We start from the raw sequence: 18,349 nt of genomic DNA on the forward strand, positions 1-18,349 counted from the left end.
TGTCATAGACTAATTTGCATATTCATTGATTCATCATGATCATTTGCATGTCGAAACACGTTACATGATGAAGGAAGAGTTTCTGAAGACACTCAGAATAGAATAAAATAAAAAAGCAACACAGTCGCTAATGTCTGCTCAAAAAGCTTTAGATTTGTCGCTCTTTTTTTAATTAAAGTGGCTAAAGGAGTCTAAAAGTCTAAAAAAAGTCACTAATTTGGCAAAACTGATGCAGCACCACCAACCAATGCAATAAATCTCCCCTTATCTACATTTGATCATTATTAGTGAAACTTCTTATCTTTTCTTTCTGTTTGCTAGCCAAAAGTCTAACTGCATTAACTTACAAACTGGCAAAGGAACTCAACTAACAGGGTAAACTAACATGAAAGAAGGCAAAAATTTCAACAAATTTGAGTTTTATTATTAATTGGTGAGTTTAAATATTTTTATTCAAATGAGTGTTAGCCTATACATTAGCATGAATATCAGCGTGTTAACTAGCATGCTAAATATAGATTAAAGGTCTGTATTAGTCAAAGTTATCTTAAAGAATCCTAAGTTTCCCTCAAATGCATCCTCTATGATATTTGTTGGAATTGATTAATTTGTCATTAATTCTTACAAAAATCATCTTATCTATAATTTTGCATAATAATTGAGGCTCGATCTTGATCAGTTTGCTAATTAAAGGCTAACTCACACACTAGCATAAGAAGAATATTTAAAACCCACATCTATTCCAGCTAATCTTCAAGCTCAGCCAAGTCCATATATCAATGCTGATGCAGAGTTTCTACAGACACAGTAAAATTGGGAATGTTATTGTTAGCCAATAAGTTAGCATGGATATTAGTTTAGGCTACCGAGCAAGTTCAACAATCAGTATTCTTGTTAGCTAGCTAACTCAGACAAGTTAATTCTGCATTTCAGTTTGTCACTAAACTCTGCAAACTCACAAACTACCATGCTTAAAAAGTGCTAATTTGAAACTCAAAGAATTTTATAAACTAATGCAAATGAAGGCAAACAATACACTAACCTATTGATCAGTATTTAAAAAGAATTAATTACCTTGTTAGCTGTAGGTATTAGCCTATAAACCCACATGAACATCAGCTTCTTAACTAGCATGCTACATAGAGTTTAGCTCTTTTTTTCAGTTTTCTAACAATGAGCCGACTCATGAATTCGGCTGATTTTCATATCAGTGTTGATGCAGTGTTACAGTAAGTTTGTAAATGTCCTTAACCAATATTCATATGGATATTAGGTGCTAACTAGCAAGATAAATGATCAGGATTCTTGCTAGCTAGCACACTCAGTTTTTTTGCTAACCCTACATCTGCCTAATAAACTAAAAGGCTAATTTCTAATCTAAATAACTGGCCAGAGCAATAGGATTATTTTTGATCAGCGTGAAAAATAAGACATTTAAATCCGTGCATGGTCTTGTTAGCGCATGAGTCAGCAAGTTGCTTGTTAACTAGCAAGAACTAGCTCACTGACTGGAAGCTAGTATAATCTGTCCACAAAATGAATTCTGCACTTTTTAGTTACTTATTATTTATTCTACATTTTTTTATTTTTACAAAAATGTTAGCTTTCTGTAACCTGTCTGAGCTATTACAGCTTTTTATAATATTTGAAACAGAACAGCATTTCTGCTAGCTAACAACGTACCATAAGAATAATGGCCCTTTTAAGGATAAGTAAGCTTAGTACAGGAGCTTGCATTTGCAAATCCAGATATTTTATACAGCATTAGTACAGATTATACAGTGTTTATCCTCATATTTGTCTGGAAGAACAAGAAGCTGAGTGTGTAGAAATGGTTTGAGAATGAGAGAAAGACAGTGTTGGAGGAGAAGGGGAACAAGGTAATCTCATGAAATAAAATCGGTTTGGGGACATAAGCCATCCCCCGATGAATAAGCGAGCCATTATGCTGAAGAATGACGGCCCGGGGCCGTGATTATGCCGCTATTATATCTTAAACAGCGTGGTTTGTCAAAATGCATAAGCCCTTTGCTCCCCATAAAGAGGCTCTCCCTTCGGTGTGTATTTTACCAGAGGCTCGATGCTGCTTCCACGATGCCCTTGCCACGGTCGCTAACCGCCGCTTTAAATACAGCAGATTTAAACAGGACGTAAAATATTCAGTCAATTTGCGAAGAGGCAAAATGTCATCGTCCATATGACTAAGGGCGCTAAATATTCATACAATTCCAGGATCAGTTATTCACATATACATGCTTCAACAGCACCGGCTGCACAGATAAACACTTGAGAACACACGAGATGCCCGGAGGTGTGTGTTACAGATTGTAATATGGTAATAAAGGTCAAGGTCAGTGCTGTCTTGTTACTGTTCCTGTGTTCAGGAGAAAAAAAATAAAAATGTGCTCAAAACACACAGTACAGTAGGCTACTTACAAAGGTTATGGCTGTTTATGACCTGTGTAACATGAAGCCTTAATATAATTCAGAACATCACAGTAACTGAACATATTAACAAACCCGAAAACAGCAAAATCAGAAATACATCAACAAAGGGAAGGGAGATCACATGCTCGCTTCCTCGTTTCTGATTGGCTAACGCGAGCGTCAATCTGAGAGACATCATAAAAAAAAATAGAGAGCTGGATGATATTTACAGTAAGAGGAAAAATGAACCTAAATGAATTTTCTGGCTCTTTCATTCGTGCTTATTTTTTATCAAGGACATTCATATGATGTTATGAGTTATGAGGATCCGAACGCTGGAAAGCCACCTAAAGGAAGCTGAGTTACTCAAGAGAAAGACTTACTCGCTGTAAGAACGTAACTAAAAATAATATTCATTAGGATAACTAGAACTAATCTAAACTAAAACAGTGCAGTTCTTCTTCTTTGTGATAGTCACACACAGTGTACTCTCAGCAATCAGCTGACTGATTTTCAACATTGACATGTTTTTCTTAATTTGCTGTTGTGTGTTTGGTTTGTTAATGTGCTTTGCACTTAAAGGGTCCTGTCAGTTTTTTCTCCTAATGCTGCAACTTAAACTCATTTATTCCATAAACTCGTTTATTCCACAAACTAACGGAGTAAATGACTGTGTAAGGAAAAACAATAGAAAATAAGACCTGAATAAGGACACTTGAGAAGTCTGCATATTAACTACCTCACACACAGACACACGCAGACACATATACACAAACGGTTGCACTATGGACAAACAAACCTCTTGCATCTTTTGCACACTACGTCCTCAAAAAGCTTCTAAGATTCCTCTTTCAAGCTGCTAAACACATTTTTACATATAACATCTATATATTTGTCTAATAGATTCTATTCTACTCTATTTTATTTTTCTATTTTATTCATTATATTCTGCTTTTATTATATTCAGCTTTTTTAATATTCTGTTTTATTATGTATCACAGTTGCACTGTGGGACGAGGCACTAAGGAAAAACACTGCACTACATTAACACATCACATGTATGTAATGTATGTGAAAAAAATGAAGAACCTTGAATCTTGAACCTTGAAAATAGACCAACGTTTCGATGAAAGAACTCTGAATTTTATTAGAAAATAAATCTCAGATGTCATTGAAGATCAGATGTTAACTATAAAGATTAATATGCAAGTCATTCAGGATGGATTTTTTCCCTTTAATATTAAAAAACTGACTGGAACAGTAGACCTACATAAGTATGCCATTTGAGACACAGCTCTACTTTGTTGCAGACGTCACGTCACACTTTTTCAGATGTGCACAGAGGACATGCCGTGTAATGAAAGGATGTTCACGGCAGCCATCTTGCATATTCATAATCAACAATAAGCCTTACTGTCACATGACAAATGTGTTGAACTTGTACATGTAACCCATAATACTGTGGGTCCATAGAGACACACACACGTTTGTCTTGCGACATGAATCTACCACTGATAGACTTATTAATGATGCTGATCAATACTATGCGACATCTAAATCTAAATGTACTTAATCTTAATTTACTTTAATAAATAAAAGCTGTAGTATTTGTAGTTGTAAACAGTTGTAGTTGTAGTTGTAACTGTCCCCACAAAGTCAAAACTGTCAGATATTCCTATTCTTGTGGGGACATTTAGTTCTCAACAGGATATAAGAACAAGACCACACACACACACACACACACACACATTGACATATAAAGAAACACATGACAGTAAAACCAGACACCAAGAAAATCTGTTAATTAATAAACAACTACCTTTGCCCTAGTGTCTGACAAGTGGGGACTCACAGGTCTTTATTTCATCATACAAGCCCCCCCAACACACACACACACACACACACACAATGGCCCTTGAGCATGCCCAGCACAAAAATCACAGTGTACCATTCAATCACTCCCTCCCTTTCACTTACTCCCCTTTTTTTTGGAGCTGCTAAAGGTTTTAGGTGCATGGAGAATGAAAGCTGCCAGCGTAAGGAACCCCGGTCCATTGAAGAAGTGACAGGCACTGCCAGAATATGATCCTAATCCTGTTCTCAGCATTCTCTTAGCCTGCTGGCATTGCAATTTCGCCGCGTACTCTCCAGCCTGTGAACTGGGCTAAATCCCTCTAATAGCACATTGCCCAGATACACATCAAAGTGCTCATGGAAACCAACACGGAGGCCCTCGCGCCCCGATGCCAATCCAGGAACAGAAATTAGCCTCTACAGTCAACAACAACAAAATACTGGCCACCTTTTAGACATGTACTAATAATCATGTTTATGATTTATTGCAGTACTGATATTTATTCAGAAATAAAGTCATAATTGCATTTATCTAATGGGCGTTAGCCAATTTACATCATATAATCATAATTTAAACGTTTGCCTGTTATTCTCTTTCTCTGCTTTTGCTATTGTTAATTTATTATTTTATTCTCTGCTTTTGCTATTGTTAATTATTAATTTCATTAGTGTATCTTAACCAAGAGTAGATTCTGACTAGCGGTACAGAGAATCTCATCATTCTCTATTTTCAAAGCTATTTCTTTTTAAACATGGCGACGTAAGCTTGTCTGTCTTGTAAAAGATTGGTTCAGGCTGTTGTATTTTGTAAGAAATAAATGCAGGTAGAAGCAACACTATAAGAACATCAGAGAAAAAAAAGCCCATAAAGACGCAGTCATGTACCATGAGTACATCATTTGTCCAAACACTTTTGTTCCCCAAAAGTGATTATTTTAAATAAAATCTGAAATTCCTGTGTAGTTCACCTGGTAATGCACTCAGTGTCATACTATTGGAGAAAAATAATCAACAACTGTGTTTTGTTCCTCTTATACCACAGCAATTTTCCAACAATTACAATTTTGTATTGATTAAATACCGACACGTCATATTTGGTATTCGTTTATAGTTACATTTAATGTCCGTGAACTCTCCTGAAGAAGTTCCAGCTTTACTGTTAAAAAGCGCTGACACTGGAGACTCCTTCCTTACTGTTAAATAACCATCACCAAACAGAAAACTTCACCATATCGAAGCTTACACGTGTTTTTAATCTGTTTACGTTGAGCGTCTGCCGTACAAGTCCCTGTGAATGAGCTGTTACTATAGAATCTAATAGAAACCTGCGATCTGGAGCTACACTACTGTCGGAAAATTAAACAACACCTTCTGAAACCAGAATCAAGAATTCAGTGGCACAGTGGCAGAAATATAGATAATTACCCAATATAGACAGTTTTATCTGAACTGCTCCTTGTTCATTTATTTTAGAATTTTCTAGTTACTTCCAGAATATCAGTTTCACTCTTTAAGACGTCTTGGAGGTCCAGACTGGAAGCATTAGCATTGCTGATAAATACCCACGCAGCAGAATGAACAAATGAACCCAACAGAAAGTGAGTGGTGAGGGGCGCAGAGGGGGATTGTGGGTTGTGACAACAGGTGATTGAACTCGGCTGCGAGAGGTCGCCCTCTTTAGTCCCAGCGGCCCTTTTCTGATTCAGTTCTTTTCCCTTTTTATCCCTCTGTTATCGCAAACCCACTTAATCCTCTTAAAGCCGAGGAGAAGCTCTTTTTTGGGGGTGTCGGGCGGAGGGAGTGGGGGGATGCGGCGGCAGCACTCCAGCGCCTGTCACCGAGGTGCTGTTTCAGTCACACATAATTACGCATCAATGCCGCGCTACACATCGCTTTTAAAAGGGCACAGGGCATTGTGGGTAAGTGGAAGGAGGCCAGGCATCTCAGTGAATGCAGCATGTACTCTCACGGCTTAAACCCTCACTCGACGTAGTTAAGCGAACTCACAGAAATCTGAAATGAGCAGGACGGGTTTAAGATCCTCACTGATAGAGCAAATACAATAACATAAAGCGTAACATCGGGGCTACTTTCCGTCTGTTGGTACTCTGCCCTGAGACGGTTCCACTTGATCTCTTCTTCCTCGCTTAGCTTCACTGACTTCACCTGACTTAAATCTGTTTGACGGCCGTCTGTGCAGAGGTCTGAACGTGCCGAAGTGTGTCTGAGGACATTATAGTACAACGAGGACGCAAACTCTGACGTGATATCTGTAGATCCACTGCATGTCCAACTAATATACATTTCATTTGCTAAAAACATGTAGATCTAAAAGTATTTTAAGTCTATTAAACATTTAAAGTCAAGCGTTTAACATGTTTTGTCTAAAAGACAACAAAAAATGGCCAAAAAAACCCAACAACTTTTCCCCTCATAACGATGAATATGCATGAAAAACAGACTTGGAAACATTTCCAAATCCAAATAGCCCAACGACACTAAGCTAACTGGCTAGCTAACTGCTAGTAAACTAGTTCACATTTCAACTAGCGACACGCAAATGATGACGAAATCTTTCTGAACGAGCCTCAGAAGGGTACTGACTGTACCAGATCTGTACCAGAGGGTACTGTACTAGCTAACAGCTCGGTACGAGAGGTCTTTCAGTAGCAGAGTCTCAATTTACATCCTCAGTAATTTAATTAACCGCATACCGTAATAACATTAGCTATGTTAACTATCAAGGTAAATAAGCATGTAGATTCCACAGCTAAAAGATCCCAGGTTTAAAGGTGTGAAGACTTTGTGATGTCACAACTTCAGCTCATACATAGCCCCACCCCCAAATATAGAAGTACTGAGAAAATCTGTTTTAAATGGAAAAATGTGACTTTAGCATTCTAGCACACCCTGTCGTATTTTATTCCTTACTTATCATAATAAGATAATGGATTTGTCTACTATGTAAAACTTTTGTATGTATACATACTTTTGTATGTATACACACACTATGTAAGTGATAGTGTATGTATACAGAGACTGCTTTAGCCACATAAATGCACTTTCGTACACCCCTGGGGAAAGAAAAAAAAAAAGGGATCAAGCCCAAAATGGCAAAATATTAATCTTTTAATGGTCTTAACGAGAAATCACTGGTCAGGAAATTAACAAGAATTAAATAAATAGATAAAGGAGCTTAGTATGAGATAGCTTTTCCCTTAGAAGATTCAGTGTTGTTCGAGTCAATGTCGATGGCTACAAACAGTTGATGAGTAGATGAAAGATGTTTCCTGGTTAGTTTGATTTAAATGTGAAATCAAATATTCTCTATAGGGTTCAAATCTGGATTCTGACCAGGCCAAACCATGAGTCTGATTGTTCTCAAGTCACTTTTTGGTGGTGTTTGCAGTGAGGGCAGGAGCATTGTCTTGTTGAAAAATAACATCTGATCGTTCTTCTTTAGAAAACGACTTTTCAGTTGTGGGAAACAAGCCTTTCTGCAATCTTCTCCTGTATTCCAAAGCAGTTGACTTAATTGACCTTTCACAGTGAAGCAGCTCAGCAGTAGCAGCAGCTGAAAAGGCTCCCACACCATGACACCTCTTCCTCCAACTGTAGTAGGGATGCATTCATTATTGTACTTCTCACCAGACCTTTAAAGTCACCTCTCTGGAGCACCACCATGCAACTCAAATCGTGATTCATCACTCCACACGACTCCGCTGAACCACTCTGAACCAAACTTCCCATATTCTGCCAAAAACGTCATTCTTCGTTCTGTCTGATGCTTTTGAACACATCTTCTGGACACAAAACCAGCATTAGATAACCATTTTGGACTTGGCCCATTTTTTTTTGCCCAGAAGTGTACTTGTAGATTTTTTTTTTTTAATGTGTTCTCAGATACAAAGAGTCCACTCGGAAAAAAGATCATTTAATGATCATTTGATCAGTTGCAGATCATTTAAGGCCAGAGTTTTCAATTCTTTCATGAATAGATGTATGTTTAAAAAAAAAAAAATAAACATACTAGGCTATATAAATTAGGACCTTGTGGCTTTTTCATCTTTCAGGAGTTTTCATTTGAGTAATTGGCTCAGAGAGTCTTCTCTAAACAATCTCTGTACAGCTATAAGCTCTTAATAGCACCGTGTGTGTGTGTGTGTGTGTGTGTGTGTGTGATGCCCCATTTGCTGTTATTATCTTCTAGCTAATGATGTGCTTAACATGAAAATAATTATCCTAACTGAGCTTCCTGACTTTGCATAAAAGAAGAAAAAGTGTCAATCAATATGAAATGGCACGTGTAAAGAAAAGTGGATTAAATCAAATTTGATTTCAGGTGATATCGGTGAAATACCGGTATTCAGTATCGTATCGGTGCGTCCCTGTAGTGCACCAAACATGATCTGACCTTAGCTCGCAGGTCATGGAGGCTCCAGGTGCTATCAGATAATCAGAATTCGTTGTTATAAAAGATTTACACACATACATTTGCGGTGTACGATGCGACTCCGGCATCACGGGTGAAAATAACTCGTCCCTAATGATCCCTGTTTCCTGAGTGTTAAAAAATGTAAATTTATGTAAAAGCCCATATGGAAAGACATATTTACAATACGTTTAGGTAATCACAAGATGCAGGCATGGAGAACTATAGCGGGCCGCGAGACGCAGCCGACGCGCAAAATAGTTTTTTATGTATCATTAATTCTCTTTGCATTCCCAAATAACCCTATATTACGGCGGTAATACAGTAATCACTCACAATCGCACAGAAAATTATCTGCACTCATCTGTGGAATCAAAGGCGAATGGGAAAACGAGGGCGAAACATCCCATTTTGGGATCCTCTTGCGTCCTTAATGTTCAGCCAGAAGCCTGGCACCTAAACGACAGCGCGGCCAATCTCGATCCCCGCGCCGATGGAACACTGTTTTCGAGCAGCTTAATGACAGCGGGGAGTCGATGGCCTTCACCGGCGCCGTCCTTAAAGTGCGCACACCTTTTCATGCTACATTGGCCCAAATGGGAGGCAGGTTCGGGGGGGACAGGCAGAGTGAGGAGGGAAATTGAAGCTCGTACGCTCGTGGAAAGCAAAACAAACCTCTCAGAGACGCGGGGTCGGCCTCGGGGAGCCGTGGTTGTGCGCTGAACGTGTGACTCAACACGCAGTACAACAGCAAAGTTAACTCAGATTTACACTCTTACTGAAATCTCACATATGTTTCGCATACGATTGTGTGAATCATACACGTGTCGTCACGTGTTAAGGATGTGTGAAAGGGCATTTCAACATGTGATCTGGAATTGCACGTGAACTCAAGTAAAAAGACGTGACACCGTGTGAACAATGTGATCACACGTGAAAAAGAATTATTCACGTGAGAAAATCATGCCCTGCTTGTGAACAATTAATGAAGCAGACATTTAAAAAAAATCTCATGAAAATAAATGAATTGTGTAAAAAATATCACGTGTGAAAAATCAAAAGTGAAAAATTCTGAAAATAAATGAATCGTGTAAAAAAATTATATATGAAAAATGAATCATGTGAAAACAAATTAATCATGTGAAATAAATATAAATAAATCATGGAAAAAATATCACATAAATGAATAAAAATAAATAAATGAATCATGTGAAAAATGGCTCATGTGTAAAAATCAGATGTGAACAAAAGGATCATGTGAAATTTTTTTTGAAAAAAATCAAATGTGAAAACTGAATTATGTGAAAATAACTGAATAATGTGAAAATAGATAAATCATGTGTAACAATCACATGAAATAAATGAATGAATCAGGTAAAAAAATAAATCAATCATGTGTAACAATCAGATGTAAAAATAAAGAAATCATGGGGAAAAAGGAATAATGTAAAAATGATCAAGAGAAAACTAGATGTGATGAATGTGTGAAGCGTAAGATGAAGTGTCTAAACGTGTAAATATCTTGTGATTATTCTATAATACTTTCCTGTAACACATTAACATGTACACTCTGTAACACACACTTGTAAGAGAACATTTCATTACCGTGTTTAATTCTCCGCATGAAGACGTTTGCAATTTGTCTGTATCTTTATACGCTAATTAGAATCTCGACATCATCCTGCAGGCTCGTGGTTTCACTTTAATGTCCTGCTGAGTCTGAAGATCTGTGATGAAGCACGCACCGAGAATCATAATCTGATAGACTGCGATATTAAACACTCAGATAATATTCCTGTAGATCATTTACTACATCAGAAAAACCCCTGTGTCACTCTCAGCTCGCTGTTTTCACATGTACTGTCTCTATAACTTTTATCTCAGAAGAATAAAATCATAACAAATAATCATTCAACAGAGATTTTTATATATATATATATATATATAGGTTTTTAAATATATGTTAATGCACACAGAGATAAATATTAAATGCTGATGTATTCCTTTTAAATTGGGTTTAAATAATAAAGCTGATATTTCTACCTTAGTTTTATTCGAATATTGCTAGAATTATGTAATTATTATTTTAATAAAATATTGTATATTATTTTATTTCATATTATGCCTATAAGTCTATCTGTAAAAAAAGTCTAAAATCCTCCTCACATGCTCTCTGTGCTGATGGACCTTGTGTCATTAAACAAAACCAAACCACTATTTATTTAATAAAAATAATTTAAATGTAATTAAACCTCTTTCCTGCCTTTAGGGCATAGTAAAAAAGTTTACACAGCCAGTAAGAGGAGAAGTTCAACTGTTTACTGTGATGATGGTTCTGAGAGTTATACAGCACTTTTGAAAGAACACAGTAAATGATTTTAATAAATAAACTGTCTGATATCGCCATCTACAGGCCGGAGAGAGAAGTACCAATAATTTAGAGATTCTAATAAATGGAATTAAGCAAAACTTATATTACTATTTCAGACTGAAGTTTTGGATGCACTGACTCATGATGCATGATTATTTTCACTATGTTCATTAAAAATAGCAGTAATTATTTTATTTTTTTAAATTTCTATTCTGTATTTCTGTACTGTATTTTAATTATATCCTGAAGCGCCGTTAAACCATCATCTAAAACCTCACAGAGTAAAAGGATCATTAAATGAAGGAATATTTTTGCTTAGTCTAGACTTACTTGACCACAATGGGTATTATATTCCACATTTAGAGAAGTGTAGCCAAAAAGTAAATGCTTTTTTTAAAAAAAAAAAAAAAAATTTTAAATAAATTTTTTTAAATTGTTTTTTTTTTTTTTTAAATATTGTGATAGTGTCAGAAATGACATCATTTCTAGGATTAGACTGTACATCATGAATCTACACAAAATATGCCATAATACTAAAGGGGAGGGAAAAAGTCAATATAGTGAATACTGCAAAATGGTTTACAAAAAAAAATTTTTTTAAAGAAAAAATAGTTCTGGTGCAACCAATCGCCATCAAAGTCAGAATAATTAGTGGAATGGAGTCCACAATATAATGTAATATAATATAATATAATATAATATAATATAATATAATATAATATAATATAATATAATAATACACCTGTTTCTGGAGTTCTGGAGAAACACCTTAAACACACGGCATCATGAAGACCAAGGAGCGATCAAAATAAGTCCAGGACAAAGTTCTGGAAAGCAGGAGTCAGGGTTTGGAGCAACATTAAATCCATTATTTAAATTTTTTTTCAATTGTAAATAAGTATAACGATTTTTTGGCTCCCACTTCAAAATTATGGTCTATTTTTTTGTAGATTCATGATGTAAAAATCCCAGTTAAGTCTGTTTCAGTTCCAGGTTGTGACACTAAAAAATGTGGGAAAGTTGAAGGGTGGGAAATATTTATTCCTGCCTCTGTACGGTGTAACAATCTGCCAATTTGATTGATGCATCGATTTAAAAAAAGCAACGACTTAAATGAATCGATGCAGCAAACAAAAATCCATTATTATCAAGTTAAAGGATATCTAATCTAAATAATCTTTCGAAATGATTTAATGAGACAGCAAGCTGACTTGACTGTAGCTCTGATACTGTTAAAAGTCCTTCTCTACGTCATCATCGTGCGTGAATTAACAGCAGGCCTGCCGCAGACTCTGAACAAAGTTAGTCACATATCAATCGGAGGATCCTAAATCGAATCGTATCACATTCAGTGTTGTAGTCAAATATCAAATCACTGCCTTATGAATTGAAATTGTATCGCAACGTGTAGAAGTCTGAGATTTTCTCCTCTAGTAATAATTCCTTTGACCAGTCTTTAGTTACTAAAAACACTTTTTAATATCTCCACCAGAGGGCAGTGTTTCAGTGAGTCGTTTACACACAGCTGAAGTCGTGAAGTCGTATAAACCTGACTCCGGGCCTCTTCAGCTGACACGCAGCAGTTTGCACAAATAAATCGGCCCGAAGTTTGCGCACAAGTGCGGCAGGACGAGTTCTCCGAGCGCCGGCTGAGGGGCGAAGTGGAACGTGTCCGAGAAGAGGCGCGTGAAGCCGCTGAGGTCCTGCACTTGCACCGTGATGTCCATCTCCTGCTGAGCGAGACTGACCGCCTGCTGCACCACACACTCGTTCTGCAGCTGAGACAGAGAGCAGGTGGAGTAGAGCAGCTCTCCGCCCGGACGAGTCGCCTGGAGCCCCGCCCTGAGAGCAAGGACGACGACACATCAGTCCCGAAGCAGACGCCACTCATTTTACACACTAACTGCTGAACTGACATTATCAATGTGACGATTTAAAGCTTGGGTGATATTGTGCAAATTATCAAGCGTTTTTTAACCAACTAACTAACTAACTAATTAATTGATTGATTGATTGATTAAACGTTCCATAGTTTTACTTTCTTGATGCACAGCTTTTGTAAAAATGTTGCTTCTACTTTATTTATTCATCAAACATTTGCCCTTTTTGAAAGTTAATTCAGGTTTATTGTTATAAATACAAAATTAAAATTCCTTATAAAAATTCCTACAAATGGAATAGTTTAATTTGAATTTGACTGTTCTGTGATCCCACACTGAAAAAAAAAAATTATCTTAGCAAGAGAAAATACCTTGAATAGCAAATATTCTCATGTGTGGATTTTTTTAAGTAATTTCTAGCTTGATCATTTTTCTTCTTTCTAAAAATAAAAACCTGAAATTAGTAAAAGTGTCCAGCGATACTGAATAATAATCTGTTTTATAATAATCTGATGAAATCTTAAATAAGCTTATGTATTTTATGTAAAGCTAGAATAATTTTTGCTTAAGTATTTTGAATAAAGTTGCTTTAACTACAACTACAGCAATAAAGAACGATGTATTTATCCATATGAATTATTAGTTCACTGGTTGATTATTAGTTAATTAATTATTATCTATTCCATAAAGAACAAAGGAATTTCAACTTTGTGGGTTTTTTCTCTTTTTCTGTAACTTTATGTCTCTGTTAAATTTGTTTTTTTTTGTAATTCTCAACTATTTTGGATTTTATTCAATTTTGGTGTCCAAGTCCAATTTTTCTTTTAAATTTCTTTTATCTTAGTATCTTAGTAAGAAGGGAAAAATATGGCAGCTATCTTCCAACTTCTTCCATTTTAGACTAATTAAACAGCACATGCTCCCTGTTTAATCAGAATCCCATCAATTTATTTACCAGTAAAAAAGCTTCATACAGAGAAAACTCCCAAACATGGACAGTCATGAGCGCTGTGCTAAGAACGTAATGTAACGAGATAAATATTTCAAACAGACACATGTTGTTGCCTTTACATAATGAAGTGATGGAGGAAAGTTTTTTTGAATACTTTTAAAGATGATTTGAAAAATGACTGAGTGACTCACAGCAGGAGTTCGATCTGCAGTAAGGGAAGCGTCTGTCTCTCTTTAGTCCTGGACCTTTTAAAGATGTTGTTCTCGTCCTCCATTAGGGAATGTCTGTCTGTGGTACAGGGGACGTCCACTAGCACCTGAGAGGAGAGACAGAGAGAGAGAGAGAGAAATTAACAAGCACAAAAATACCACTTATTTACAGAAAACAGATGATGTCTGAGCAGCAGTGCAGGATGCAGGGGGCAGAGGACAACCACTAAACAGTAGATAACAACAAATACAACATACAACTCAAAAAAACACAATCTTATTTTACATTTTCCAAGTTTCCTTTTGCCAAAAAAGGAGTCACTGATACTGACTCTGTCAAATTTGTGATCTTCCATATTCCTCCATTTGCGGCCATCGAGAGACGTGATGCGGAGCTTGTCCTCGCCTCTCAGCTCTTTGGGCACGTAGCTCTGGAGCGTCCTCTGTAGCCGGGCCGTGCGAGACCCAGACAAGTCGTTGGCCCACAGAAACCCTGCGAGGAAGTTAAAATCAGGGACACATTTCAATTTATTAAGGAAACACTACAACAAAAAACACAATCTGCAAATATCGTTACATACGGGCAGCTTGTGTCTGCAGGATAGCGAGCGTCTTCCCTCCCGGGCCGGCGCAGAGGTCCAGAACGGTCTGACCCGGCCGGATGTCCAGCGCCAACACGGGCAGGACAGAAGCCGCGTCCAGGAGATAATAACTCAGCAATCCTGTGCTGTCTGGTCTGAGAGAAAACAAGACATATGCAATATCATGTGATAGTCATATAAAGTGGATCTAGGAAGAAATAATCCTGTACCTGGCAGGTTTGAATCGAGTTATGTCTCCTCTCGGAAAGACAAAACACTGGATATGTGAGCTAATACGAGCTGTTTCTGCAGAAGGAAGATCATTTTGTTCAGATTCATCTGAAATCTTATGAGTGTCTCTTTCTCCATCTCTGATGAAGTCTCTGCAGCCTTGCGATTGTAAAGTCGAGATCACGTCTGCGTTAGAGGCGAAGTTGTTCATCAGGGCTCCGTACTTCTGCTCTGACAACATCCCCATACGGACAGACGGCCACAGCTCCCCAAAGTAGTTCTTATACGTGGCATCGAAATGCTGTAGAGCCAGGTTAGTCGCTGGGAATTTGGCTCTAGTGCTGGCCTGGTGGACAATTAAATAAATAAATAAATAAATAAATAAAAATAATTAAAAACAAAACAGCACAATTGAATCTTCTTATGCAGTGTGATAATGTTCCTGTCTGCCACCACAGATGGACTAAAGATGAGTAACACTTTTCATACTCAGAAGGCATTTAACAATAATATTTAAAATAATTTTATACAGGTAAAAAATATATATATTTATCACTTTTTTCCCCTATATATTTATAATTCTATTTTTGCTCGTTTCGTTTCTATCTTTATTTTATTTTTCGTGGTACTATATAGAATGTGAAACCTTTTGAGCTGCATCTTATGTATAAAACTAAATAAAGTTATTATTATTATTATTAAAAGAAGAAGAAAACGAAATTTTCCAAATGCTCTCGCTTTACTTAATTTCAGATAAATACAAATAATCTATAGAAATAATAAAAAATAATAAATATACAAATTAAAATAGTCTAAATTTTACCCATTTCGTTTTAACGCGATTCCGTCGCTGGATAAAACAAACCGAGTCTTTGAACTTGTTTATCAAAAATCTCGTTTTCATGTGCGCCGCCATTTTATGTGTAACTCCTAAAAGCGTCCGCGACTCACAATAAAATGTGTTATTGGTTCCGTTAGTCATTCGAACACCAGTCCCACCACCCGAACATCCTAGAAATAACATGTTTGACGATAAAAATGACATTTTAGTACTTTTAAGACATTTTAGAATTACTACTATTTATCATTCAAACTACATGGATCCTCTAAAGTGTTTTTTTACGTAATCTGTGTAGGTTACTACAATATTTATAAATATATATTTATGCATTGATTATCGAACACGTTTGTCATAAAATAATGCAAAAAATATGTAGTTTAAATATCGTCTATGTTTTTAAAATAACGTGAAATAAATTCAGAAATAATTCAGCTGTGACGTAAGCACGCCAGTACTTTTAACAAGCTAATAAACTACTTCCGGTGAATTTCTAGCAACTTCCTGCGTGTGACCTCCACTTGCGGAGTGCGCGATTAAAAAGTTATTTCTCGCCTTGAAACTTTTATAAACTTTAATCATGGTTCATGAAAGGGAAATGATCACACACGGAGATCCTGAGGTAGGACTTCCGGTTTTTATTTGTTTATTTTATTTTATTTAAAAAAAAGACGATTTATAGGCAGGAATTAACCCATTAAATCCCCAGTAAATTACATAATAAAATAATATCTTTTCAAAACTGCGTAGGAAAAGTTTCTGAAAATATAATTTCATTCTTTGTCATAACCAGCAAAGTAAAGAAAAATTATGTATTTATGTTTTATTTTATTAAATTTATTTAATCTCAATTTATGCTGCAGAAAAGAGACAACTCTAATTAAAATGCATCCAACACACGAGGAAAACAACTACTGACACACTTGTTTATATGTTAATTAATGAGTTGATTGCTTAATTAACTTCTTAATTAATTATAAGCTTATTAGTGTGTATGTGTGTGTTTAAATAATCAGTGATAGTATTCAGTAATAGCTGAAAGTCTGACTGTTTTGAAATGATATATTTCTTATAAACTGTGCAAGACTTATTATTTTCTGTCATAAATAAGGATGAAGCTCCAGCAGAGGAGGAGGAGCCGGAGGAGGTGGAGGAGGAAGAAGAGGAGGAAGAGGAAATGGTGGTAAGTTGTCATGTGACAGCGAGTGACAGGAAGCTGTGTCTAACACTTTCTCTCACCTGGAGCCCCTCAGGCTCACTCTCACGCCTCACACTCACGCCTAACTCTCACGCCTCACATTCACGCCTCACATTCACGCCTCACTCTCACGCCACACACTCACGCCACACACTCACGCCACACACTCACGCCTCACACTCACGCCTCACACTCACGCCACACACTCACGCCACACACTCACGCCACACACTCACGCCACACACTCACGCCTCACTCTCACGCCTCACTCTCACGCCTCACTCTGATTCTCATTCTCACGCCTCACTCTCACTCTCATTCTCACGCCTACTCTCATGCCTCACGCTCACTCTCATGCCTAACTCTCACGCCTCACTCTCATTCTCTCGTCTCACTCTCACGCTCATTCTCACACCTCACTCTCACTCTCTCGCCTCACGCTCACTCTCACGGTGTCTCTGTGTTGACTGTGATTGTCATGAACAGGACCCGTTAGAGACGGTGAGACAGAAGTGTGAGGAGACGGAGCACTGCGTACACACACGGCACAGGCTGGAGGCGTGTGAAGCTCGTGTGAACTCGCGGTCACACACACAGGAAGACTGCACTGAGGAACTGTTTGACTTCCTGCATGCACGAGAGCACTGTGTGAGTGCATTCCACAAAAATCTATATAAAATATTTTAAAGATCTGATCTCGGCCACACCTCCTTTATTACTACTGAATCACTAAGGCCACACCTCCTTTGCTGGGACTGACAGGCACAGAGGCCACGCCCCCATCACTTGGACTGACATAAGCCATGCCCACTTCACATCGGTCTCACACTCTGAGGCTCTGCCCATGAATCCAAAAAATGTCTTTTGTACACTTATCTGGCTACAAGCTTAATAATCTTGAAGTTCAGGGTTTTTCTGTGTATATATTTAATTTGCATAATTATAGTTTAGTTTGTTTTCTGTCATTTGTTCATAATAATTCATAATCTGTGTTTTGTTTTTCAGGTTGCACACAAGCTCTTCAGTTCATTAAAATGAGTTACACTACACCCTGCCTCACTGTTACATACACTTTAATCAGGAAGCATCTTTATCTGTGACAAATTAAAATTGTACATGTCAGTATGAATAAAAATTTATGGACATTAAATTTTTTTAATAAGCAAATTGTACTGTATTTCCAATTTATTCCATTAGCCCACTTTATGGTAAAGTTTCCTTTACACAAATTGTTTAGCTGGAAACACACCTGAATAAATATCGCAACTTGTCTAAAGAAATAAAAAGCAGAATATTAACATGTATTAGCAGTGACAGTTTGTTTTCCTCAACACCATTTAGCTTCTTAATTATTATTTCAGCTTAAAAACCAAGTT

General features: G+C 37.0%; 2 protein-coding genes across 2 annotated transcripts; one reads left to right on the top strand and one right to left on the bottom strand.

Annotated features, from left to right (window-relative positions):
• Positions 1-11,484: 11,484 nt before the first annotated feature.
• Positions 11,485-15,901, bottom strand: nsun4 (NOP2/Sun RNA methyltransferase 4). Its single transcript, XM_026946204.3, has 6 exons — positions 15,761-15,901; positions 14,937-15,283; positions 14,707-14,861; positions 14,458-14,618; positions 14,108-14,232; positions 11,485-12,926 (listed from the first exon to the last, which is right to left on the bottom strand). The coding sequence occupies exons 1-6, from the start codon at positions 15,851-15,853 to the stop codon at positions 12,650-12,652; spliced, it is 1,158 nt and encodes a 385-aa protein (XP_026802005.3). The 5' UTR covers positions 15,854-15,901; the 3' UTR covers positions 11,485-12,649.
• A 339-nt stretch (positions 15,902-16,240) lies between these two features.
• LOC113546339 (cytochrome b-c1 complex subunit 6, mitochondrial) lies at positions 16,241-18,277 on the top strand. Its single transcript, XM_026946130.2, has 4 exons — positions 16,241-16,397; positions 16,887-16,958; positions 17,460-17,621; positions 17,979-18,277. The coding sequence occupies exons 1-4, from the start codon at positions 16,356-16,358 to the stop codon at positions 18,009-18,011; spliced, it is 309 nt and encodes a 102-aa protein (XP_026801931.1). The 5' UTR covers positions 16,241-16,355; the 3' UTR covers positions 18,012-18,277.
• The last annotated feature ends 72 nt before the right edge of the window (positions 18,278-18,349 follow it).

The sequence above is a fragment of the Pangasianodon hypophthalmus genome, chromosome 21 (genome assembly GCF_027358585.1).
Source record: "Pangasianodon hypophthalmus isolate fPanHyp1 chromosome 21, fPanHyp1.pri, whole genome shotgun sequence".
Lineage (NCBI taxonomy): Eukaryota > Metazoa > Chordata > Actinopteri > Siluriformes > Pangasiidae > Pangasianodon > Pangasianodon hypophthalmus.

Coding starts and splice junctions, on each gene's coding strand:
- nsun4 (XM_026946204.3), bottom strand. CDS start 15,853: ATGGCGGCGCACATGAAAACGAGATTTTTGATAAACAAGTTCAAAGAC. Junction 14,619..14,706: donor CCTGCAGACACAAGCTGCCC/GTATGTAACGAT, acceptor ACTTCCTCGCAG/GGTTTCTGTGGGCCAACGAC. Junction 14,233..14,457: donor AAGATCACAAATTTGACAGA/GTCAGTATCAGT, acceptor CTCTCCTCTCAG/GTGCTAGTGGACGTCCCCTG.
- LOC113546339 (XM_026946130.2), top strand. CDS start 16,356: ATGGTTCATGAAAGGGAAATGATCACACACGGAGATCCTGAG. Junction 16,398..16,886: donor TCACACACGGAGATCCTGAG/GTAGGACTTCCG, acceptor GTCATAAATAAG/GATGAAGCTCCAGCAGAGGA. Junction 17,622..17,978: donor TGCATGCACGAGAGCACTGT/GTGAGTGCATTC, acceptor TTTGTTTTTCAG/GTTGCACACAAGCTCTTCAG.